The sequence below is a fragment of the Selaginella moellendorffii genome, unplaced genomic scaffold (genome assembly GCF_000143415.4).
Source record: "Selaginella moellendorffii unplaced genomic scaffold, v1.0 SELMOscaffold_0, whole genome shotgun sequence".
Lineage (NCBI taxonomy): Eukaryota > Viridiplantae > Streptophyta > Lycopodiopsida > Selaginellales > Selaginellaceae > Selaginella > Selaginella moellendorffii.
In genome coordinates this window covers 2,394,650-2,418,746 of record NW_003314261.1, presented here as the reverse complement: position 1 = coordinate 2,418,746, position 24,097 = coordinate 2,394,650, and the positions used below count along the sequence as shown (strand labels likewise).

General features: G+C 51.5%; 6 protein-coding genes across 13 annotated transcripts; 3 read left to right on the top strand and 3 right to left on the bottom strand.

Moving 5' to 3' along the window:
* Window positions 1–34: 34 nt before the first annotated feature.
* Window positions 35–4,247, bottom strand: LOC9641724. 2 transcript variants are annotated; one of them, XM_024676548.1, is made up of 5 exons: window positions 3,407–4,247; window positions 2,015–3,332; window positions 1,899–1,960; window positions 1,816–1,841; window positions 35–1,744 (listed from the first exon to the last, which is right to left on the bottom strand). In XM_024676548.1, the coding sequence occupies exons 2-5, from the start codon at window positions 3,254–3,256 to the stop codon at window positions 627–629; spliced, it is 2,448 nt and encodes an 815-aa protein (XP_024532316.1). In that variant the 5' UTR covers window positions 3,257–3,332; window positions 3,407–4,247; the 3' UTR covers window positions 35–626. The 2 variants fall into 2 exon arrangements, with proteins under 2 accessions (XP_024532316.1, XP_024532308.1); XM_024676540.1 differs by having other exon boundaries at window positions 2,015–3,316.
* Window positions 4,248–4,363: 116 nt separating this feature from the next.
* Window positions 4,364–7,320, top strand: LOC9662951 (pentatricopeptide repeat-containing protein At4g39530). Of its 7 annotated transcripts, none has more exons than XR_002992591.1 (3): window positions 4,364–6,831; window positions 6,901–7,149; window positions 7,211–7,320. XR_002992591.1 is itself a non-coding variant. In XM_024676566.1 (3 exons), the coding sequence occupies exons 1-2, from the start codon at window positions 4,548–4,550 to the stop codon at window positions 6,807–6,809; spliced, it is 2,205 nt and encodes a 734-aa protein (XP_024532334.1). In that variant the 5' UTR covers window positions 4,364–4,547; the 3' UTR covers window positions 6,810–6,831; window positions 6,901–7,270. The 7 variants fall into 7 exon arrangements, 5 of the variants coding, with proteins under 5 accessions (XP_024532334.1, XP_024532341.1, XP_002960891.2 ...); XR_002992590.1 differs by having other exon boundaries at window positions 7,206–7,320; XM_024676566.1 differs by having other exon boundaries at window positions 4,364–5,397; window positions 5,455–6,831; window positions 6,901–7,270.
* A 125-nt stretch (window positions 7,321–7,445) lies between these two features.
* Window positions 7,446–9,440, bottom strand: LOC9641723 (pentatricopeptide repeat-containing protein At4g02750). The gene has a single exon (XM_002960182.2). The coding sequence runs from the start codon at window positions 9,438–9,440 to the stop codon at window positions 7,446–7,448; it is 1,995 nt and encodes a 664-aa protein (XP_002960228.2).
* A 469-nt stretch (window positions 9,441–9,909) lies between these two features.
* Window positions 9,910–11,927, top strand: LOC112346827. Its single transcript, XM_024676594.1, has 4 exons — window positions 9,910–10,128; window positions 10,290–10,412; window positions 10,503–11,503; window positions 11,602–11,927. The coding sequence occupies exons 3-4, from the start codon at window positions 10,563–10,565 to the stop codon at window positions 11,849–11,851; spliced, it is 1,191 nt and encodes a 396-aa protein (XP_024532362.1). The 5' UTR covers window positions 9,910–10,128; window positions 10,290–10,412; window positions 10,503–10,562; the 3' UTR covers window positions 11,852–11,927.
* Window positions 11,928–11,932: 5 nt separating this feature from the next.
* On the top strand, window positions 11,933–12,448 carry LOC9641722 (RING-H2 finger protein ATL5). The gene has a single exon (XM_002960844.2). The coding sequence runs from the start codon at window positions 11,939–11,941 to the stop codon at window positions 12,323–12,325; it is 387 nt and encodes a 128-aa protein (XP_002960890.2). The 5' UTR covers window positions 11,933–11,938; the 3' UTR covers window positions 12,326–12,448.
* Window positions 12,446–15,490, bottom strand: LOC9662950 (ABC transporter C family member 6). The gene is given in 9 exon segments (XM_024669322.1): window positions 12,446–12,570; window positions 12,745–12,852; window positions 12,989–13,369; window positions 13,591–13,786; window positions 14,157–14,379; window positions 14,549–14,854; window positions 14,856–14,918; window positions 14,920–15,329; window positions 15,428–15,490. Coding segments are annotated over 9 exon segments (1,875 nt in total).
* Between the last annotated feature and the right edge of the window lie 8,607 nt (window positions 15,491–24,097).

Here is a 24,097-nt window from a genome sequence, read left to right as displayed (position 1 = left end):
AACTTTGATCGATCGTCGCTTTTGGCTCTCTCTCTTTTTTTTTTTTGCTGTTCTCCTCTTTTTTGCGTCGCCGCTGCAACAAACCAATTGCGATGCTGCCGCTGCCACTGCCACTGTTGTGCGCCGCTTCCATCAAATCAAATCAAATCAATCAATGTTCCCCTCCACCTAACTTACCATTCTCCAAAAAATCTCTCCAATCAAAGTGCGTGGGTTATTACCACCTCATCATCGCCGCCAGTGTCTTTTGCTCTCGTCTCCTCCACCGCTGCTCTTCCAAGTTCTCCATCAGCGATCATCAAACGCTGGGATTGAGATTGGGATCGCCACCGAATCCTCCTCCTCCTGTTCCTATCTAGAACCTCAACCCAAACGTTCGCTCTTATCCTCCACCACTGTTCTTCCAAGTTCCAACTTTGATGGCCCAAGCGATCCGCTCCCTGTTCCTGTCTAGGATCTCAACCCCAACGTCGTCACCTCCTCTTCGCTCTTCTCCTCCACCACCACCACTGTTCTTCCAAGTTCCACCTTTTATGATCCAAGCACCCCGGCTCTTCTTCAGTGATCATCAATCTCATCACCGCTGGGATTGAGATTGGGATTGCCACTCCTCCTGTTCCTCCTATCTAGAACCTCAACCCAAACGTCGTCACCTCCTCTCCACCGGACTCGTCCTGCAGCTCCTCGGCCTTCTTCTGCCGCTTCTCGCTACCCCGTCCTACTCTCGCTACACCCAAAGACTGACGAGACCCCCACGCCTCCCTCCCACTTGGATTCGTCGGCGGCGGTGGCGCCGGAGCTTTAAATCCATTCCTGTGACTAGCCTTTCCCTGCTTACCCCTACCAGTGTTGGTGGTGGTGACGTTGTTGTTGCCTTTGTTGCTATTTCTGTTGGTGGCGGCGGTGGCGTGGTTTCCAGCACTGTTCTTGGTGGTGGTGTTGTTGTTGGCCCGCTTCTCGGCTCGGTTTTTGTTGGGCCTCCTCGCCTTGGAGCCTGACTTTGCTCGCAACCTGTCCAGATGGTGGTCGCAAAGCAAGTACCCGACCTGTGCTAGCAGCGGGCAATGCCAGCCTTTGCCATCAGACCGGTTGCAGCGGTTCCCGAGACCTGTACTATCCTGCTGTACAGACTTCAGTCGTCGCTTCCGGGGCGGTTCCTGTTCACGCTGCTGCTGCTGCTGCTGCTGCTGATGCTGCTGGGGCTGCTTCTGCTGGAGTGCTGTTGCTGGTGCTGCTGCTTTACTATTCTCCTCGCTACCTGGTTTTCCCACTACTGACACTGCCAGACCACTCCTGTCACGGATTGGTTTCCTTCTCGTTTTGCCTGTCCGCGCCCGTCTAACTGCAAGAGCGGCCCAGTTCTGGAGCTCGTACACCTGTTCCTTTACCTTTTCCGCCCCTGGGCCTTTGTTGTTTGCTTTGTCTTCTATGCCGGTTATTGCACTGCACAGTACAAACCTTGATTCCTCCAGCTCCATGAAGTAAGGAGACGTGCGCACGATCTTCCCCACTTCCACCCTCGCCACCACGCTGCATTCCCCGAGCCCCGGAAGCTTTTCCTCGATGATCTTGGAGACGGCCTCCCGTGTTGTCAAGCCGTTCTTGCCAGCCTTCATGAATACCTGGTAGACTGAGGAGGCGAGTGTATCCTTCGGTTGGCTCGCCGGGTGGTCGGGAGGATCGTCAGGAGGAGGCAAAGTTTTGGAGACACCGAGTGGTGCTCTAAGCATGGACGAAGCAATATCTGTTGCTCAAAGAACACAAAGAAATAAAGTCCAATTAGTACAGTAGCTGTAAGGATAGCCACGTCCTTACCGAAAAAGCCATTCGTTTGCGGTGTCCTGGAAAGAGTCAAATAAGAACACGAGCTTTGCAGCAGTGGGCTGAGAACTACATACCTCCTCCGTGCCTGCAAGTGGTCATCTTTCTGCAAAGACAATGTTCGCTCCACCTGGAATGGCTGCAAATCCAAGTTGTTAACGACCACGGCTAATGTGCAACAAACGCGGCTTACAGTAACAGGAGCTCCAGCAGCATACAACTTTCTCCTCTTGGAGCAAATAGCACCCTGTAGATCCTTTGACTGCTTCATCCCTCGCCTGCGAAGGGTCAACGAGTCGGACGTACTATCGCTCCCGTTTCCGTCCGACTCTGTAGAGGACTGGCTCCGCAGGCTGAAGGCGCGCATCTTCTCCATGCAGCTGGTTGTCAAGCTCGCGCAACTTCTCCTCTTCTCGTCACTGCAATTCAACGGTGTCGCAGTCAGATACTCTTGCCGCAATGCCAGTTGAGTCCGGCACACGGGATTCGCCTTCTCTGACTCTGGACTCCCCCTCTCCTGCACACAGTAGCTCCCCAGCCGCAGGAGCTCCAGGTTCCTTCGTTGCAGTAAAGGTCCAGTTACCTCCTGCCCGGGAGAAAAGGTGTTTGTTTTCGGGCAGCTCCTCGGCCTCTGCTGCTTCCTCTTGCGCTGCTGCTTCCGCTGCTGCTGCTTCACCGTCGTCACACACCCTTGGGACGGCTCGAAGTCTTCCCGAGGCAATCCAAACGCGTAGACGTCGTAGTCCCCACAAGCTTTGGCCGGAGCAATGGCGTTACCATTATCTGCATTACTGATTCCCGGGCTTAAAGACTTGCCTTTCCCGTTCTCCTCCGGCGAAGAGCCTTCACTTGGACAAACTTGCGAGAGCCCTTCGGAAGAATTCGACAGCTTCATGCACTGGCCACTGCTGCTGCTGGGCTTGGCCTTCGAACCGTCGGGGTCAAAAGAATCACACTGCTCAAATTGTACCAAATCCATTGTACCCACTACAGCAACCTCTGCTTCACCACGTCTGTCATCCTCCACCTTGCAATCCCCTCCTGGAAATCCAACTTTGTCTTCCACAGCACAAAGCTTCTCCTCTGAGGTGGTGCCGCTGCCGCTGCCGCTGGCGGCATTGCAGTCGGCTACATTCCCAGCCGATGAGCGCAAAGGAGCGGTCGCTGTGACGCCGCTGCTCTTGGAATCTCCGGAAGAATTCCCATGGAGGGTCCTCACAAACTCCTCAATCTCGACTTTGGGCTCCGGCGAGAACCCCTTGGAGGCCCGGAGCTTGTCCAGCCAGTTGGTCGACCTCCTGGATCTGGACAAACTGCCAGGGATGGCCTCCGAGCACGACGACTTTGAGTCTCTCTCTTGCAGCAGAGTTGCAGGAAGAACAGTAACACTCAAGCTCTCCATCCGCTGCTGCTGCTGCTGCCTTCGAATGCGCATTCCCGGAGCATGAGCCACCCACAAGGACGACGACCAAGACACCGGCGCGGCGGGAGATCACTGCATACCACCAACACTGTATAGCTTTAGCTTTAATCGAGGAGATGGAAACCGAGAAACTCGTCAGCCAAGAAACAAGAGCCCCCTCACCATCACCATCGAAGACTGCAGATGGAGCTTCTTCTTCTGCAAATCACCGGGTAGCTGATCTGACCACACACACCTTTAGCCCCTGCTCTCACTGAAGGAAGATCAAGCCCAGCATCATGAGTGAGAGCGAGTACCATGAAAGCAAATGCCTGCCTGCCTGCCTGCCTGCCGTGTACGTCGCCCAGGACTCCTTCCAGGAACCCAATTCATAAACCAGGAGCAACTTGCGAGCTTTGCTCCTGGATCCACCGAGTCCACCCATTGGCGATCCTTTTTGGCGAGGAGATGCAGTCCAGAGAAGGAAGGCATGGGGAAGAACAGCGACTCGTGCCACAAGAGGACGGCATGTCATAAACTTTGAAAGTTCTAGCTAGATACCTCTAGGTGGATATTTCTTCCATGCAGATCGATTTCGATCTCTCCTACCAATATCACGAAAGCGAACGGAGACACTGCAGCGACGGGGGGAAGGAACGAGACAAGGAGCTGCACCAGAGTGTTCTATGAAGAGAAAAGGGCTTGCTTGGACCGAAGAAACCGAGGTGGATGGGAGGAAAAATCCAACGAGCAATTAGCTCGTAATTGCTACACCGCTGCCGACGAGAACCTAGATTGCGAGGAAAAGTGGAAATCTCCTGCTGAGAGAAGCAAACAAGAACACATTCCCGGCGGCGAGCAAGATTCCACCGAGCGGCGAGGATTTTACGCGGATCCCGATGAGACGAGCTTGGAATCCGAGCGGCCGCTCGTTGCCGTGGCGCTGCGCCGCCGCAAGCTAGGAGGAGGAGAAAAAGCCCTCGCTGCCGCCATAGCCGAGCTCTCCTCCCTCCTCCACAAAATTAGGGTTTGGTTTGGTTTGATTGATAGCTAGCTCGCGCTTGGTGGTGCCGCAAACGCACGCACGACAAAGGAGAGAGAGCACGCACAAACACAGCTGGATGATGGTCTCACACACGCAAGGAGGTCAGGGGTTCGATTCCCCGCTGCCACCCTGCCCCCTAGCAACGTCCCCATCATGTTACTCTTGTGTGTCCTTTCACACACGCGATTTTTTTTCTCACCTTTTTTAATGCAGTGGTATCTTCGCGCGTTTATTACTGTTACTATTAATAAAGTATAAACGTATGGCCACTTGGGCCCTATGGCGCGCAGCCATATCGCTTGGATGATCCAGCGCCGTCTTGTCGAGGGGGAGCGTTGCAGTCACAGGTTTAGGGTTGAGCTCCTCGAGCAATGCCAGCGCCACGGGGCGCTGGCGGAGGGGCGGCGGGCGCATTGGATCATGGCGCAGGGCGGCGCGCTCGATCTCGTCCTCGTCAATCACCTCATCGCGATGTATGGCGGCTGCGGCAGCATTTCCAGCGCGCGCCAGGTCTTCGAGGATATGCAGGTGAGGAATCTCTTCTCCTGGACGGCGATCGTCGCGGCGTATGCCCAGCGGGGGCATCACGGCACCGCACTGCAGCTCCTGAGGCGAATGCTGGGCGAGAATGTGAGGCCCGACGGCGTAACCTTTGTGGTTCTCCTTGGGTCTTGCGGCGGCCCCGAGGCTCTTGGCACGGGAAAGATCATCGGGGAATGCATCGTCCGAGAAGGATTCTTGGAGCGGGATGTTGTTGTGGGAAACGCGCTGCTCTGCATGTATGAGCGGTGTGGTGATACCGGCCAGGCAGTGAGGATGTTTCATGCGTTGCCGCTCAAGAACACGGTCAGCTGGACGTCGATCATTAGAGCAGTGGCAAAGAACGATGGAGCCAGAGCGCTGGAGCTCTTCCACGCAATGCTGGTAGAAGGTATCAAAGTTGACAAGGTTACATTCACCACTGTTCTAACGGCGTGTAGTGATCTTGGCAGCTCGAGAACATCGTGGGGATTGAAGCACGTCACCTGGATTCATGGCTTGATCGTAGAAGCGGGCCTGATAATGGACGAGATCGTCGGTGCCACACTCACCAACTTGTATGGCCGTTGTGGCGAGCTTGAGGTGGCTCGTAAGTTATTGCTAGAGTTTTTAAACCACCACTCGACTAATGCTTTTCACTGGACAGGAGCTATCGAGGCGTTTTCGCAGCGAGGTAGAAATAGAGAAGCAGCGGCTCTTTTCTGGAGAATGCAGCTGGAAGGTGTCAAGTGCGACGAGATATCGCTCGTTGCCTTCATTAACGCATGCTGGGATTTAAAGTCGTTGAAGCTGGCACACGAGCTCTTGAAAGAGGCTGGTATGGAGTTTGTCAATACTAAATCGGCCAACGTTCTTATAGTTCTGTATTCCAGATGCAACTGCTTGCAAGAGGCCAGGAGGATTTTCGACAGCATGGTGATCCGGGATATCGTCTCCTGGAACAGCATCATCTCGGCGTATGTTCTACGCGACGAAACGAAAGAGGCGGTGGAGCTCTTTAGACAGATGGATTTGGCACCGAACGCAGTCACGTTTTCGGTTGTCTTGGATGCCTGTGGTGTGCTGGGGGACTACAAAACGGGCCGGGAGATTCACGAACAGATCATCAACACAGGCGTTAAGATTGAAGACGAGCCGGAGATTGGTACCTCACTAGTTAACTTTTATGGACAATGCGGGGAGCTTGGCCAAGCCACACAGGTCTTTAGAGCTCTGAGCTCTCGTCGGGAACCGCTTTTGTGGAAGACACTTGCTGGACAGTGCGCTCAGAATGGCCATGTCGACAAGTCACTGAAGCTATTCTGCGAAATGCAACTGGAAGGTGTCAGGCCGAGCAAAGCTGCTGTTATCATTGCCATCGACTCATCCCGAAGTCCGAGCCAGGGCAGGAAAATTCATGTGCTGGTTGCAGAGAGGAAACTCGATCATTACGACGTTGGTGTTGGGAATTCACTCATCAACATGTACGCCAAGTTTGGGCACTTGGATGAAGCTGCTCTGGTGTTTCGGCTCATGGAAAAACAAAACGTGGTCTCGTGGAACTCGCTACTGGGATGTTTTGCTCAGGCCAGTGGTGGAGATTCGTGCTTCGCGCTGTTCCGGCTCATGCAGCTCCAAGGCCAGGTACCAAACTCGGTCACTTTCATTAACGTGCTAAGCTCTTGCAGCCACAGGGGGCTTCTCCAACAGGCTCAAGCTCTCTTCTCGTCCATGGAACAAGACTTTGGAGTTTCTCCGACTGTCCAGCACTTCGGATGCGTGGTTGATCTCCTGGGACGTAAAGGCCGGCTCGACGAAGCCGAAGAGCTGGCGAGCGAGATGCCGGTGGCGCCGAGTGTGGTGCTGTGGACGGCGTTCCTGGGGGCGTGCACGAATCACGAAGATGTGAAGCGTGCCGAGCGAGCTGCCGATAAAGTTTTGACGATGGACGATGAGTGTCACTCGGGCTCCGCTCTAGCAATGCTCTCCAACGTCCGGTCACGCAGTTTTAACGTCAAGTAAAAGCTTGTTTCAGTAACTCCAGGTATGTTTCAAAAACTTTCGAAAGCTTTATCTCATTCTTTTCTTTTTTTTTCCTTCCTGTGCTGATCAGACTATATTCGAGCAATGGAGATAATGCAGAACGGTATCAAGCTATCATCATTGGTGGAATCGAAGAGGAGATAAAGAGGTTGCTTGGCGAGAAAGAAGCAAGGAGAGAAATGGGAAACGATGCTTCCTTCAGTCGTCGGGGCTCTACTTCCTCGTCTCCAAAGAGGGGAGATGTCAAGAAGGCAATTCGGAAAGACGTCGCCCACGCCGTGGCTTCCCTTCTCAAGGGATCCTGCACTTCATCACCAAGGTAAAAAGGCAGACATATTTCTCTGCTAACTCTTTTTATCTGATTTCGAGCTCCAGTTTAGGTACCGATGACAGTCAGACTTGATACCCAACTAACTATCAACTATCAAGGCTTTGTATAACTTGTTTGATGTCCCGCTTGATCTTGTTATAGATCTTTCAGTTTAACTTCCGGTTTGGTTCTTTCTCTCTGACTTCGAATGATGGTTCCAGATCTTCCAGTTATCTATCAAAGAATGGCGGTCACAGGTATGATCTCTCCAAAACTTTTGTCGGTTCTAAAAACTTTCCCGCTTGCTACTTTGCAGAAGCGAAGCCCAGTGATGGCTCTCGCAGCGCGTTCGCTACGAGAACATACGCAGTGGGCTCTTTCACTCGCTCCAGGATCCTCTCGGCCCGCTTGACGTCGCCGTGCATCTTACACGCTGCCAGCAGCGTGATCCACGCCACCTCGTCCGCCAGAAACGGCATCGTCTCGACGAGCTCCTCGGCGTCTCCCAGATGCTTGGAGCGGCCGAGAACATTGATCATGCAGTGGAAGTGGACGAGCGTGGGTGGCACGAAGAAGCCGTCCTGCATGGCCGTAAAGCACTCGACGCCCTCGCGGAGCCTCCCGGCATGGCCGAAAGCCGCGAGAAGACCCACGAAGGTGATGTCGCTGGGCTGGAAGCCGTGAAGAACCATCTGCCGGAAGAGATCCAGCGCCGCGGCGTAGGCGCCAGTGTTTGCGTAGGCGAGGATCATCGCGCTCCAAGCGACGAAGTCCTGCGAGGCCATCCCGGCGAAGATCTCCCGCGCGAGCGCCAGATGCCCCCTCTGGGCATACGCCACTATCAGGATCGTCCACGACACGGCGTTTGGATTGCCCATCTTGTGGAGGAGCTCCCGGAGCTTCGCGAGATCGCCATGAACAGCGCAGGCTTGCAAGACGGTGTTCCAGGAGAATGCGTCGGGCGAGGGGATGGACGCGAAGACCTCTAGCGCCTCCGGCAAATGCCCGGCCTCGGCGTACGCCTGGATCATCGCTGTGTCGGACTTGGTGTCGTGCTCGGGCATTGCCGCGAAGAGATCCCGCGCGGCGTCGATCCGTCCCGCCAGCGCTAGTGACTGGATCATCCCCGTCCACCCGGCGAGGTTGTGGCACGGCGATCGCGCGAAGACCTCCATCGCCGAGCTCGCGTCCAGCGCGCTGGATTGGAGCAGCGCCGCCCAGGAGATCGCGCTGCGCTGCGGCATGGAATCGAAGAGCTCCTTCGCGCGCGAGTGCTCGCCGCCCTGGGCCAGCGTGAGGAGCAAGCTCGTCGTGGCGGGAACGCTCCACTGGGGCATTCTGCCGTACACGAGCTCGGCTGTACGGGGCGGGCATTTGTGGCCAGTGGCCACCAGCAGCGAGGTCCAAGAGGAGGCGTTCCTTTGCGGCATTGCGTGGAATATCCCCCGGACCTCGTCAAGATGCCGCGCGTGGGCATATGCCGCTAGCATGCAGTTCCAGCCCACGAGATTCCTCGCAGGCATGAGATCGAATCCCGACCGCACCTTCTCGACGGCGCTGGCGTTGTCCACGTGTCCCTGGAGCAGCGCGTTCCACGCCACCACCCCCTTGTGCTCCATGGTGTGGAAGGTAGATTCCGCCTCGCACATTTGCCCGTTCTCGGCATATCCCGAGATCGTGGCCGTCCACGCGAAGGGGCTCTTCTGCGGCATCGCCTGGAACATTCCGAGCGCGCGGGCCAGGTGGCCATTTCGGGAATATGCCTGTGCTATGGCCGTCCAGGACACCACGTCTTGCTCGGGCATCAGGTCGAATGCTCGCCGGGCTTGGTCTACAAAGCCCTTCTCGCCGTGGGCAACGATTAGGGCGTTCCAGGAGATCACATCGCGCTCGGGCATCTCCCGGAAGAGGTCTAGCGCTCGATCAAGATGCCCTAATTGGGCATGGCCCGCGAGGAGCGTGTTCCAGGTGTAGATGTTGCGAAAAGGCACGCGATTAAAGAAAATCTGTGTCGATTCGATGTCGCCGGCGTCGGCAAAGACCTGGATGATCGTTGTCCAGGTCACAATGTCGCGACCAGCCATGGAATTGAAGAAACTCCAGCATTCCTCCAGATGCCCTAGCTGGGCATAGCTGGTGATCAAGAGGTTCCACGTCACGGCCGTCTTCGCGGGCATGGTTTCGAATAGATGCCGCGCATCTACCAGATTCCCATCTAGGGCATACGCTTTGATCAGGGCATTCCAGGGCACCGCGTTCCTCATCGGCATTCGATCGAAAATCGCTAGCGCCTCGCGCATCTCTCCGATGATTGCATGGCCATTCAAGATCGCGCTCCACGACACGATATTTCGCTGCGGCATTCGATCGAATGCGTCGTGCGCCTCGCGGAGATGCCCGTGGCTCGCCAGCGCCGCCAGGAACGTGTTCCAGGAGTAAGAATCCGGGTCGCGCAGGGACAGGAATGTGGATCGGGCGTCGTCGACGCTGCCGCACTTGGAATACATGTCGATCAGGGCCGTGAAGACGCTCTGGCCGCAGATTCCCTCGCGGAGGATGCGCTCGTGGAGCTGCCGGCATCGAGAGAGGTCTCTGGAGCGAGCGCAGGATTTTATGAGCTCGATGAGCTCGCAGGAAGAGGGAAATCCCATTCTCCATGCGAAAAACAGGTAGAGACGATCGCATTAATATGGTTCTTGGAAGAACAGCAGATCTCGGGTTCGATTCCTTCTAGCGCCTGGAGAGGAAGTATCTTTTAAGAGACAGGATAGAGTTCTTTCTTTTCCGCTAGCGATGGTCAAGAAGAGGCGCTACATGAGCGAAGGCGGCGCATATGGAAGATTTTCGTCCCAGATTTTGGATTCCAAGAAGCTAGTTCTTGGATCTTTGGGAGAGAATTCGCCTCCCTCGGCGGCAGCCGATCTCATTGGTTAGATTTTCTGGAAATTGGAGCTGTGGTCAAGAGATACATTTGTGGAGATCTCCCTGGTACGTACCTTGCATTTGCATCGATCGAGAACTGCTAGATAGATCACTTGCTTCTTTTTCATGGTTTTCTTGCGTTCTATAGGGTGAATTTTCTTGGAATTCGAGTAGTACTTTCGGTTTTCTATGCTGATTCTAATCACTCTCTCCATTTGTGCGTGAAGGGTCCCTCCCCCCAGGCTAGCGTGGTCCCCGCGCGGCGCTCTGATCGAAAGGACGCTCGAATTTTTCTCTCTACCATCTAGACAAATGCTGTCGGTGAGGCTATTGGAATTCAACGCTGGAAGGTGGGCAATTGCTGCGAGTGATTGCTTTAGCTCGCTCTTTTGCTCTGTTTTCTAGCTTGTCTCATCGGTTCCTTTGACTTTTTGCTGCAGCGGAGTTTTCCGGTATTTGGCTACTAAACAGGGAAATCCATAGCAAGAAAACACTCGCAAATGGGCTGTGCGAATTCTAAGGAAGTAGCGACGGCTAGATCGCCCAAGAGGCTAGGACACTCTCGGTCTTGGAAGAAGCGCCTGCTCATTCCAATTGTGGAGGTCTTCCTCCATAGCAGGAACCACAGAGCCAAGCACGCTCCTGAGCCGCTGCCAATCGCAGAGAAAGTCAGAGCTCGCCAGGAGGAGAAAAAAGATGGTTTTGAGGCGATGGAGGCAGTCGAGGTGATTGACGTGGTGGCGCTCATGGAGGGGCTGGAAGAGCAAGACGAGAAAGCAGCGTGTGTCACAATGCCGGAGGCGAGGAGTGACGGGCAGGCAACGCCAGAGTCGTGGACTGACCAGGACGAGATCTCCTCTCTCTGCGAGGCATCATCGCCGGAGTCTAGCCGGAATCACTGTGGAAGTCCGAAGAGCCCCCGGAGTCCACTGGTGTTTGGAGGACCGCATTCGCATTCACAGCGCAGTCTCATGAAGGGATTGACAAGGTGTGGGGACAACACGCCAGACATCGTGGTGGCCAGGAATTTTTCCTTCAACCTCCGGTCGTGCGTTGATCAGGCCCCCACGCCGAAAGTCATCCTCGACTCCACCTCTCCACTTTTGAGCAACGACGGATCTCGTGACTTCAAGCACAGGTTAGCCATCCAATGCGTGACTTCTTCTTCCACCAGAGACAACGCCGCAAACGATGACAGTGATCTTCTCTCCACATTCGAGTCCATGATGGAGCAAATTCGCAACGACCACTGGATCTCGGAGGTCTCGAGCTCGACGATCGAAGAACCTCCCAGGGACAGGCTCACGCACCAGCTCAAACCACAGGAATGCTGCACCACCACAGCGATTCATGGCATTGCATTCGAGAGCAAAGACGTCTCCTCGGAGCCGGAGTTGGGCGATGGCTACAGTCGAGTTCCAGCGCTGTTCGTCGATGGAAGGTACGTCCCCACCCCCACGATCTCGAAACTATATAAGTTTCGATCCATCACAGTCAGGGAATTAATCCACCGCCGTCCTCGTTTGTTCCCTTTCTCAGGTACATTGGTGGCGTGGAGCGGCTAAACGAATTGAAAAGCAAGTGCCAACTTCGCAAGCTCTTGCATGATCCAAGCGGCGGAGATTTGTGGAGAGACACCGCCATGGCTTGCAAGGGGTGTGGAGGAGCGAGCTTGGTGCCATGCCTGGATTGCAATGGGAGCCGCCGGTTTATAGCGGACAATGGGCTGCCGGAGGGCTGTACGGAGTGTACGGTGAATGGAATGGTACGGTGCCCGCTGTGTACGTAGCTGGCGATCGGAAAAGGTGGTGGACTGGTATAAAAGAGCCCCAAAGAGGTGAAAGGACAAACCCTATCACACCGACTATAGTGGGCGATGTCTGAAATCTGTTGCTTGTTGGGTGGCGCGTGGTTTGCGGGTTGGAGCTGCTGGTTGTGCATTAGAGATGGAGATTGCAGCTTTGGTGACGCGGGGTATGGCACTGGAGCTTCCACCAGGGATGGCGAGGCCGAGAAGGAATTTGAGAATGGCATGGAGTCGGTGGTACTTCCCCTGGAGCTCTACAGCGTGAGGGAGCGAGGGAGAGAGGAGTGCCCGATTTGCCTTGGGGAGTTTGGCGACGGGCAAGAGGTGGCTGTGTTGCCCAAGTGCAAGCACTTCTACCATCGCGACTGTCTCTCGTCGTGGCTCTTCAGGCAACCCACTTGCCCGCTTTGCCGCTGTAGCGTCCGACACGGGCCAACCGAACTTAAAAGGCTCTAAAATTGTTTAGGAGATCTCTTGGAATAGAAGAAATGTGAGTTGCTCTTCATTAAACAGCTATGCGTCCTACCGAGAAAGATTGTTATACCAAAACAAAAACAATACCATCGTTTAGGTTTACTACTTAGTCGCTGTCCACCACAGTAGGTGAGCGATGTTGATAACAGTAGCGCTGTCCACGGATGTGGTGGCCTCGTCCAGTACCAAAACAGGGGCTTGTTTTCGCATAGGCAGAACAATTGACTCTGTCCCATGCTCCAGTTCTCACCATTTTCAGACATAAGGAAGAAAACTTTTACACATTTATTGCTTGTCCAGCTTTTCTTCCTTGGCACGCACGAGGTCTCCGAGTCATTTATCCAAGGGTGCACTTAGCACTTACAAGAATGACTAGTTTTAACTGATCTAGCAGATGATGCCGTCGAACAGCGCTGGATCCTGTGGAATGATGCTGAGCTTGGATCGGAGATCGTCCACACGGTCAATCACGCTCTTTCCACTGGCTGGCTCGGAATATGGCCTGAATGCTATATCACATAGAAACGTCTTTGTTGTTAAATTTCCAAAGCCATTATAAAGTTTTAGAAATTCCTACCTTAAGCTCCCAGCTCAGCACAGGTCAGCTTTCCGGCCGATTAGAAGCAAACAGAAACCAAAGACAACGTTGGGGGTGGAGTTCTAGCCTCATAGAAGCCCACTCCATGGCTGCAGCCGAGTAGAGATAGACTCGAGCAGACGTGTTGATCCTGTGCTTGAAACGCTCTTCCTCTCGTACTGTCGGAGCTCCTGCAATAGATTCCGCAAAGTGGTCAATCCTTCTGGATGCCTTAAAGCCTGGAAAGCTCCCTGCCTGACGATATGTAATATCTCTGCAAATAAATACAACCTCATTAGGACAGAGGTGTTGATTGAAAACGAGATTTACCCGTAGCAAGATACAGAAAACAGACACAGGAGCAAAAACGATTAAGACTCCAAACTGCTTGAGACATAACTCCCACAATGTAGAAAAGCTATACTCCTGAGAACGCAAGGCCCCCAAGCCTGTAAGGCACATTTAAGTCGAGAGCACTTTGGTCTGTAGAAGCCTGAGAAGTAAAAGCACCGCACAAGCTGGTTTAAAAACTTCAAAACGTAACCCGGCTGAGAATTCTACCAGTAGGAGTCGAATAAAAAAACCACATCCGCAAATGAAAAATGCAGTGCAATATGTCAAAGAAGACCTTCTGAGATGTTGCTGATGTAACACCCTGAGAAGCACGAACAGCGATGCTCCAAACGGAATTCACTGGAATTCACCAGACTCACAGCGATGCTCCAAGCGAAAAATCCTCCGTATCCGATGATCAACCGAATAGGATCAAACTGTGGAGATACAGCCGTCGCTGAGCCATTCACCAGTCTGACGCAATTTGAAAGATTTGAAACAGCAGCATACTCACCAATATACGCCCTTGTAAACTGCCGTGCAGTAGTTCCAGTAAACTTGCAAACCAAAACTACATTTCTCACGTTCTTCTTTTTGTACCAGTTCTTCCTTTGGTGGCTGGTTCAACTTCTGTACTTCTTTTTTTCTTCATTATTGCACCATAGCCTTGTTGTGTGCTCCTCCTTGTAGAGATTGGCACTCAAGAACAAGAGGTTTAGCCTCTTCAACCTTCACTGAGTCAGCTTTCGCTAGTGAGTTTTAGCTCGTCAACGTAAATAAAGCATACCAAAATGAGGTCACTTGATGCGTCACTAAAATGTCAGTCTTTGCATTAAGAATGAATTTGAAGAACACACTCCTGCGTATATGAGTGAGATCACACAGCTAAACAGACATGCTCACCCTGAATATTTGAGTACCAGTTTCCACGTCCACAGCATCAAAAGGATCGTGAAGTAGGTAGATATCACCATCCTGATACAGTGCACGAACAAGTTGCATCCTTTGCTTCTGGCCGCCACTCAAGTTGACGCCCCTCTCACCTATTTCTGTCTGATCTCCGAATGGAAGAATTTCCAGATCTCTTTTGAGTTGACACATCTCCAGCACACGATAGTATTTACTTCTGTTCATAGGCGAGCCAAAACAAACACTATTCTCGATCATTGTACCCAACAGTCTGGCCCACGTACGATGTTCTTCCAGTTACCTGGACCTGTAAAAGCAGATGTAAGGAAAGAAAGAGAGAATGGTAAAATGCGTACCATGCCAGAACAAGAGCAAGCTCGATTTACCGGAACCAACCATTCCGCAAACCGAAACTGTCGTCCCTTCTAGACATCCACTCACTGATGTCTGCTGCTTCCACCAGAATTACTGTAGGATCTTGGTCATTTGTCCGAGAAACAGCATCCGCCTGAAGCTCTGGCTCGTGAAGAAACTTACTCAGCCGATTCAGCGAAACTCTTGTTCGAGACAGAGTTGAAATACAGTCAGGTAGAGCTGTGAGCGCCTCCTGTAAAACTCTAAAGGTGGCCAGCGCTGAAAGAACTTTCCCAGTGATCAGAGGTATTTTTACACAAGTACCAAAAGTGACCACTGGGATTTGTCCAGAAGAGGAAAATTATAGCTGCCTGCGTCAAGAACGGTTTCTTCAACCAGCCATCTCAAGGCTTCCAGTTTCTGCAGGTAGGCCTTCTCCCAAGCTTGCACCTTGAGAATCCTCATGCTCTTTAAGCACTCCGTTGTAGGTCGCAATCGGGCGTCCTTGGCCTCCATGATCTTGTCCTTGTACTTGTCTCGCAAGGAGGTAAACGGAGTGTTGATAGCCACCGAAGCCAGCGTCGCAACCACGTTAGCTATCGCAGCAACCCCGACTTTCTGGTATAGAATAAGAAGTGCCAACGCCACCTGAAGCAGTAAAATCCAGATATCGTGCATATACAAGAAGTCGAGAACCCTCTGGATATCCACTGCCATATGGTTGACAATCTCTCCGCTGGTGTATTTCTCCTGCGACAAGTTAGAAAGTCGCAAGCCTTTCCTATATACGTAATTTGTGAGCGTCGCGCGGGCCTTTATCGCTTACTAGTCGGCCGGGACTTTGTAGACAAGAAGAAACTCAACGAATCTCGTGACTTCAAGCACAGGTTGGCCATCCAATGCGTGACTACTTCTTCCACGAGAGACAACGCCGCAAACGATGACTGTGATCTCCTCTCCACTTTCGTGTCCATGATGGAGCAAACCCGCAACGACCACTGGATCTCGGAGGTCTCGAGCTCGACGATGAAAGAACCTCCCAGGAACAGGCTCACGCTCTCGTTCAAACCACACGACGAGGAATGCAGCACCACCACAGCGATCCACGGCATTGCGTTCGAGAGCAAAGGAGTGCTACAGTCGACTTCCAGCGCTGTTCATCGATCGAAGGTACCCCACGATCTCGAAACTATATAAGTTTCGATCCATCACAGTCAGGGAATTAATCCATCGCCGTCCTCGTTTGTTCTCTTCCTCAGGTACATTCGTGGCGTGGAGCGGCTAAACGAAAAAACAAGGGCCAGCTTCGCAAGCTCTTGCATGATAAGCAGTGGAGATTTGCGGACAGACACCGCCATGGCTTGCAAGGGGTGTGGAGGAGCGAGCTTGGTGCCATGCCTGGATTGCAATGGGAACGACAATGGGCTGTACGGAGTGTACGGTGAATGGCAAACGGTGCCCGCTGTGCACTTAGCTGGCGATCGGAAAAGGTGGTGGACTGGTATAAAAGAGCCCCAAAGAACTGAAAGGAAAAACCTATCACACCGACTATAGTGGGCGATGTCTGAAATCTGTTGCTTGTTGGGTGGCGCGTGGTTTGCGGGTTGGAGCTGCTGGTTGTGCATTAAAGATGGACATTGCAGCTTTGGTGACGCGGGGTATGGCACTGGAGCTTCCACCAGGGATGGCGAGGCCGAGAAGAAACTTGAGAATGGCATGGATTCGGTGGTACTTCCCCTGGAGCTCTATAGCGTGAGGGAGCGAGGGAGAGAGGAGTGCCCCATTTGCCTTGGGGAGTTTGGCGACGGGCAAGAGGTGTGTGTGTTGCCCAAGTGGAAGCACTTTTACCATCGCGACTGTATCTCGTTGTGGCTCTTCAAGCAACACACTTGCCCGCTTTGCCGCTGTAGCCTCCGACACGAGCCAACCGAACTAAAAAGGCTCTAAAATTGTAAAGACTTGAGTTGATAATCCAGATCTCTTGGAATAGAAGAAATGTGAGCTGCTCTTCATTAAAAGCTTGCCCGGCTCGTCGTATGCAAATGTCACCAAAACAAAACAATACCATCGTTTAGGACTTAGTCGCTGTCCACCACAGTAGGCGAGCGATGGTGATAACAGTGCATCCCGGGAAATCACTCCATTGGTGGCACTGTCCACGGATGTGGTGGCCTCGTCCAGTATCAAAACACGGGCTTGTTTTAGCATAACTCGTCCAAGGCAAAACAATTGTCTCTGTCCCATGCTCCAGTCCTCACCTTTTACACATACACGCACGAGGTTTCCGAGTCATTTATCCAAGGGTTTTTAAGAAACTTAGAAAGGATGCTTTCGAACAGCGTTGGATCCTGTGGAATGATGCTGAGCCTGGATCGGAGATCATCTTCGTTATGTCCATGCCGTCGATCACGATCTTTCCACCGGCTGGCTCAGAATATGGCCTGGATGAACATGGATTTTTCACTGCCAGTCCGGCCCACGACTCCAATCCTCTCGACTCCGGGAAATACACAGTTATTGTTGAAACAAGCGGTGAGTTGGAGTTGTAGCGGACCTATGTCACGTAGAAATGTTGTTCAAGTTCCAAAGCCATTATAGAAGTTTTAGAAATTCCTACCTTAAGCTCCACTAGCTCAACGTTTCATGTGGCAGGCCAGCTTTCCGGAAGCTTAGACTCTTCAATCTCCCATGGTGCCTCGCTGGGAATGCGAGGGGAGGGAGATAACCTTATCGAAGCAAACAGAAACCAAAGACAACGTTGGTGAGGAGTTCTAGCCTCATAGAGGCCCACTCCATGGCTGCAGCCGAGTAGAGATAGACTCGAGCAGACGTGTCGATCCTGTGCATGAAACGCTCTTCCTGGCAAAAGCCTCGTACTGTCGGAGCTCCTGCAATAGATTCCGCAAAGTGGTGAATCCTTCTGCCTGCCTGACGGTATATAACACCTTTGCAAATAGATTCAACTCTAATTAGAACAGAGGTATTGATTGAAAAAGAGATGTACCTGTAGCAAGATACAGAAAACAAACACAGGAGCAAAAACGATTAAAACTCCAAACTGCTTGAGACATAACTCCCACAATGTATAAAAGCTGTACTCCTGAGAACGCAAGGCCCCCAAGCCTGTAAGGCACATTTAAGTCGAGAGCACTTTGGTCTGTAGAAGCCTGAGATTAAAAACTTCAAACGTAAGCGGATGTACCCGGCTGAGAATTCTACCAGTTGGAGTCGAATAAAAAAACCACATCAATTGGCAAATGAGTGGAGTATGTCAAAGAAGAACTTCTGAGATGTCGCGAGGCTGATGACATGATGTAGCACCCTGAGAAGCACGAACAGCGATGCTCCAAATAGAATTCACCAAATGAATTCCTACTGGTGTTCACAGCGATGCTCCAAGCGAAAAATCCTCTGTATCCGATGATCAACCGAATAGGATCAAACAGCCGTCGCTGAGCCATCCACCAGTCTAACGCAAGATTTGAAACAGTAGCATACTCACCAACATACGCCCTTGTAAACTGCCGTGCAGTAGTATCCATAAAGTTGCAAACCAAACTACCTTTCTCGCGTTCTTCTTTTTGTACCAGTTGTTCTGCCTTGGGCTCGTTCGACTTCTGCACTTCTGTTTTTTACTTCATTATTTGGATACCTCCATAGCCTTGTTGTGTGCTCCAACAAGCACTCTTTGGGAAATTTATGTAGAGATTGGCACTCAAGAACAAGAGGTTTAGCTCGCTTGGAAAAGCTGAGAGTAAGGTCCAGATCGCCCATCTTTTACCTACATTGAGCTCGTCAACGTGGACTTTATTTTATATTATTATCAATAATGAATTAAGAACACATTCTGTGTATGATTTATGAGTGAGATCACAGAGCCAAACAGAGACATACCAGTTTCCACGTCCATGGCACCGAAAGTATCATCAAGTAGGCAGGTATCACCATCCTGATACAGTGCACGAGCAAGTTGTATCCTTTGCTTCTGGCCGCCCGGCCATGGCCTCCATTTTCTTTTTCTGTCTTTCTTTCACGGCTATCTAACCCCACTTAAATTGACGCCCCTCTCGCCTATTTCTATCTGATTTCCGAATGGAAGAACTTCCAGATCTCTTTTGAGTTGACACATCTCCAGCACGCGATCGTATTTACTTCTGTCCATAGGCGAGCCAAAACAAACATTATTCTCGATCGTTCCACTTTGTACCCAAGCAGTCTGGCCCACGTACGATGTTCTTCCAGTTACCTGGACCTGCAAAAGCAGATGGAAGGAGAATGGTAGAATACAAAAATGCGTACCATAGTTTTGGGATTTCTCCCAGAAGGCACGAGAGCAAGCTCAATTTTCCGCAAACCGCAACTGTCGTCCCTTTTTTGACATCCAGATTAACTCTAGCTCAGGACATCTGACGTCTGCTGCTTCCACCAGAATTACTGTAGGATCTTGGTCATTTGTCCGAGAAACAGCCTGAAGCTCTGGCTCGTGAAGAAACTTACTCAGCCGATCCAGCGAAACTCTTGTTTGAGACAGAGTTGAAATACAGTCTGCTAGCCTCCTGTAAAATTCTAAAGGTGGCCAGCGCTGAAAGAACTTTCCCAGTGGTCAGAGGTATCTTCAGCACCACACAAGTACCAAAAGTGACCACTCCAGTGATCATCTGTCCAGAAGCGGAAAGAAACGATTTCTTCAGCCAGCCATACTCCACACCTCTCAAGGCTTCCAGTTTCTGCAGGTAAGTGAGAATCCTCATGCTCTTTAAGCATTCCGTCGTTGCTCGCATTCGGGCGTCCTTGGCCTCCATGATCTTGCCCTGGTACTTGTCTTGCAGGAGCTAAACGGAGTGTTTATAGCCGCCGAAATCAGCGTAGCAACCACAGTAGCAATCGCAGCAGCCCCGACTTGCTGGTATAGAATAAGAAGTCACCTGAAGCGGGTAAATACGATTTGTGCGTAAACTAATTGGACGCGACAAGATCATCCAAGGCTAGCACAGAACGAGAAGAAAATGTCTCAGCGTCACGAGGCTGGATTGCCTCCTCTCTTGCGCGATGCTACCAACAACAAGCCAGGCAGGAGAACTCCTCGGCAAGACGTGATCCATGAAGAAATGCGACACAGAGAAGCAGCGAAAGGGGGAATCTTGATGGTCTTGAGCTTTCTAGTCCGCCGGGACTTTGTAGACAAGAAGAAACTCACAAGAAAAAATTCAGACTCAACTCCTTCAGATTAAATATCACGTTCGTTCCTGCCTCGTGAAGTCTACAGAGTTTTACATTCTGGCAGATTTTATACCAACGCTGTCGCAAACAAAAACCCCCTGAAGTCAGCCACAAAGTAGCTAAGGTGGCCATTCTAGTCGTCCAAATTATTGCGAGCTGCGTCAAGAACGATTTCTTCAGCTAACCACTCCAACCGCTGGCGATCGGAAAAGGTGGCGGACTGGTATAAAAGAGCCCCAAAGAGGTGAAAGGAAAAACCCTATCACACCGACTATAGTGGGCGATGTCTGAAATCTGTTGCTTGTTGGGTGGCGCGTGGTTTGCGGGTTGGAGCTGCTGGTTGTGCATCAAAGATGGAGATTGCAGCTTTGGTGACGCGGGGTATGGCACTGGAGCTTCCACCAGGGATGGCGAGGCCGAGAAGAAACTTGAGAATGGCATGGATTCGGTGGTACTTCCCCTGGAGCTCTACAGCGTGAGGGAGCGAGGGAGAGAGGAGTGCCCGATTTGCCTTGGGGAGTTTGGCGACGGGCAAGAGGTGACTGTATTGCCCAAGTGCAAGCACTTCTACCATCGCGACTGTCTCTCGTTGTGGCTCTTCAGGCAACCCACTTGCCCGCTCCGACACGGGCCAACCGAACTTAAAAGGCTCTAAAATTGTTTAGAAGATCTCTTGGAATAGAAGAAATGTGAGTTGCTCTTCATTAAACAGCTATGCGTCCTACCGAGAAAGATTGTTATGCAAATGTCACCAAAACAAAAACAATACCATCGTTTAGGTTTACTACTTAGTCGCTGTCCACCACAGTAGGTGAGCAATGTTGATAACAGTAGCACTGTCCACGGATGTGGTGGCCTCGTCCAGTACCAAAACAGGGGCTTGTTTTCGCATAGGCAAAACAATTGTCTCTGTCCCATGCTCCAGTTCTCACCATTTTCAAAACATAAGGAAGAAAACTTTTACACATTTATTGCCTGTCCAGCTTTTCTTCCTTGGCACGCACGAGGTCTCCGAGTCATTTATCCAAGGGTGCACTTAGCACCAACAAGAATAACTAGTTTTAACTGATCTAGCGGATGATGCCTTTGAACAGCGCTGGATCCTATGGAATGATGCTGAGTTTGGATCGGAGATCATCTTCATTATGTCTATGCCGTCAATCACGCTCTTTCCACTGGCTGGCTCGGAATATGGCCTGAATGCTATATCACATAGAAACGTTTTTGTTGTTAAATTTCCAAAGCCATTATAGAAGTTTTAGAAATTCCTACCTTAAGCTCCCAGCTCAGCGCTTCCTGTGGCAGGTCAGCTTTCCAGAAGCTTAGACTCTTCAATCGCATTGCTGGGAATGCGAGAATACTGCTGCCGGGAGAGAGATAACCGATTAGAATCAAACAGAAACCAAAGACAACGTTGGTGGTGGAGTTCTAGTCATAGAAGCCCACTCCATGACTGCAGCCGAGTAGAGATAGGCTCGAGCAGACGTATTGATCCTGTGCTTGAAACGCTCTTCCTGGCAAAAGCCTCGTACTGTCGGAGCTCCTGCAATAGATTCCGCAAAGTGGTGAATCCTTCTGGATGCCTTAAAGCCTGGAAAGCTCCCTGCCTGACGATATGTAATACCTCTGCAAATAAATGCAACCTCATTAGGACAGAGGTGTTGATTGAAAACGATGAGTCCGGTGAAAGAAGCGGAATGGTTGGTTCCGGTATTATTATTACATTATTCTCGATCATTCCACTTTGTACCCAACAGTCTGGCCCACGTATGATGTTCTTCCAGTTACCTGGACCTGTAAAAGCAGATGTAAGGAAAGAAAGAGAGAATGGTAAAATGCGTACCATGCCAGCACGAGAGCAAGCTCGATTTACCGGAACCAACCATTCCGCAAACCGCAACTGTCGTCCCTTTTAGACATCCATATTAACTCCAGATAACGAGAGCTTAGAACTCACTGATGTCTGCTGCTTCCACCAGAATTACTGTAGGATCTTGGTCATTTGTCCGTCTCGAGCTCGACGATCAAAGAACCTCCCAGGGACAGGCTCACGCTTCCGTTCAAACCACACGACGAGGAATGCAGCACCACCACAGCGATCCACGGCATTGCGTTCGAGAGCAAAGGAGTCTCCACGATGGAGCCGGAGTTGGGCGATGGACAATCGAGTTCCAATCGATGGAAGGTACGTCCCCAGCCCCACGATCTCGAAACTATATAAGTTTCGATCCATCACAGTCAGGGAATTAATCCATCGCCGTCCTCGTTTGTTCTCTTCCTCAGGTACATTGGTGGCGTGGAGCAGCTAAACGAAAAAACAAGGGCCAGCTTCGCAAGCTCTTGCATGATAAGCAGCGGATATTTGCGGACAGACACCACCATGGCTTGCAAGGGGTTGTAAGCAACCAAAGGGAACGACTTGAGAGACGATCCATGGGGTTCAAATATAGAGGGAAAGGGCCCATGAACAAAAGTGCACCCTCTTTTCCAATTGGTTAAGGGTGTTGGGATATTTGGGGTTAAGCGTCCTTGGGTTTGAATAGTACTGGGTTGGGTGACCTCCCGGGAAGTCCAAACTTAAGAGCTTACATTTGATATCAGAGCGGTCTCGGGTCCAACTCTGTTGGTTGGCTAAGGGAATCACACCACATGTTGATTGACATCTGGCTGGTCCAGTTTACTCCCGCTGGGCTCGACCCGAGGGGTAGGGTGTCAAGAGAGTGGGGCTCTCGGGAGAGTTGCGGCTCTCAGCTTCCGTTCACGAGGGCGTGAACTTGCAGGGAAGCGTGGTGGATTGTAAGCAACCAAAGGGAACTACTTGAGAGACGATCCATGGGGTTCAAATATAGAGGGAAAAGGCCCATGAACAAGAGTGCATCCTCTTTTCCAATCGGTTAAGGGTCTTGGGATATTTGGGGTTAAGCGTCCTTGGGTTTGAATAGTACTGGGTTGGATGACCTCCCGGGAGCTCCAAACTCAGGAGCTTATAGGGGTGTGGAGGAGCGAGCTTGGTGCCATGCCTGGATTGCAATGGGAGCCGCCGGTTTATAGCGGACAATGAGCTGTACGGAGCGTATGGTAAATGATACGGTGCCCGCGATCGGAAAAGGTGGCGGACTGGTATAAAAGAGCCAAAGAACTAAAAGGAAAAACCCTATCACACTATAGTGGGCAATGTCTGAAATCTGTTGCTTGTTGGGTGGCGCCTGGTTTGCGGGTTGGAGCTGCTGGTTGTGCATTAAAGATGGAGATTGCAGCTTTGGTGACACGGGGTATGGCACTGGAGCTTCCACCAGGGATGGCGAGGCTGAGAAGGAATTTGAGAATGGTATGGATTTGGTTGTACTTCCCCTGGAGCTCTACAGCGTGAGGGAGCGAGGGAGAGAGGAGTGCCCCATTTGCCTTGGGGAGTTTAGCGACGGGCAAGAGGTGTGTGTGTTGCCCAAGTGCAAGCACTTCTACCATCGCGACTGTATCTCGATGTGGCTCTTCAAGCAACACACTTGCCCGCTTTGCCGCTGTAGCCTCCAACACGAGCCAACCGAACTAAAAAGGCTCTAAAATTGTAAAGACTTGAGTTGATAATCCAGAAGATCTCTTGGAATAGAAGAAATGTGAGCTGCTCGTCATTAAAAGCTTGCCCAGCTCGTCGTATGCAAATGTCACCAAAACAAAACAATACCATCGTTTAGGACTTAGTCGCTGTCCACCACAGTAGGCGAGCGATGGTGATAACAGTGTATCCCTGGAAATCACTCCATCGGTGGCACTGTCCACGGATGTGGTGGCCTCGTCCAGTATCAAAACACGGGCTTGTTTTAGCATAACTCGTCCAAGGCAAAACAATTGTCTCTGTCCCATGCTCCAGTTCTCACCATTTTCAGACAGCAAAAGTCACCGAGAAGGTAGGCTGTCTCTAGCACTTGCAAGGGATGGGCTTGCCTTCCTTGTCTGTGAGAGCTTTATAAGCAGCTTTGATCCTCAGAGAAAAGGAAGAAAACTTTTACACATACACGCACGAGGTTTCCGAGTCATTTATCCAAGGGTTTTGAAGAAACTTAGAAAGGATGAGTCTCCACTCACATTTGTTTAAATACCAAGTTTTATAGCGAATGGTGCCTTCGAACAGCGTTGGATCTGTGGAATGGTGCTGAGCCTGGATCGGAGATCATCTTCGTTATGTCCACGCCGTCGATCACGCTCTTTCCACCGGCTGGCTCAGAATATGGCATGGATGAGCGTGGATTTTCCACTGCCAGTCCGGCCCACGACTCCAATCCTCTTGACTCCGGGAAATACACAGTTATTGTCGTGAAACAGGAGCGGTAAGTTGGAGTTATAGCGGACCTATGTCACGTAGA

Coding starts and splice junctions, on each gene's coding strand:
- LOC112346827 (XM_024676594.1), top strand. CDS start 10,563: ATGGGCTGTGCGAATTCTAAGGAAGTAGCGACGGCTAGATCGCCCAAG. Junction 11,504..11,601: donor GCGCTGTTCGTCGATGGAAG/GTACGTCCCCAC, acceptor TCCCTTTCTCAG/GTACATTGGTGGCGTGGAGC.
- LOC9662951 (XM_002960845.2), top strand. CDS start 4,548: ATGGCGCGCAGCCATATCGCTTGGATGATCCAGCGCCGTCTTGTCGAG.
- LOC9641724 (XM_024676548.1), bottom strand. CDS start 3,256: ATGCGCATTCGAAGGCAGCAGCAGCAGCAGCGGATGGAGAGCTTGAGT. Junction 1,961..2,014: donor CTGCTGGAGCTCCTGTTACT/GTAAGCCGCGTT, acceptor TTGGATTTGCAG/CCATTCCAGGTGGAGCGAAC. Junction 1,745..1,815: donor GCAAACGAATGGCTTTTTCG/GTAAGGACGTGG, acceptor TTTGAGCAACAG/ATATTGCTTCGTCCATGCTT.
- LOC9641722 (XM_002960844.2), top strand. CDS start 11,939: ATGTCTGAAATCTGTTGCTTGTTGGGTGGCGCGTGGTTTGCGGGTTGG.
- LOC9641723 (XM_002960182.2), bottom strand. CDS start 9,440: ATGCGCGAGGCGCTAGCGATTTTCGATCGAATGCCGATGAGGAACGCG.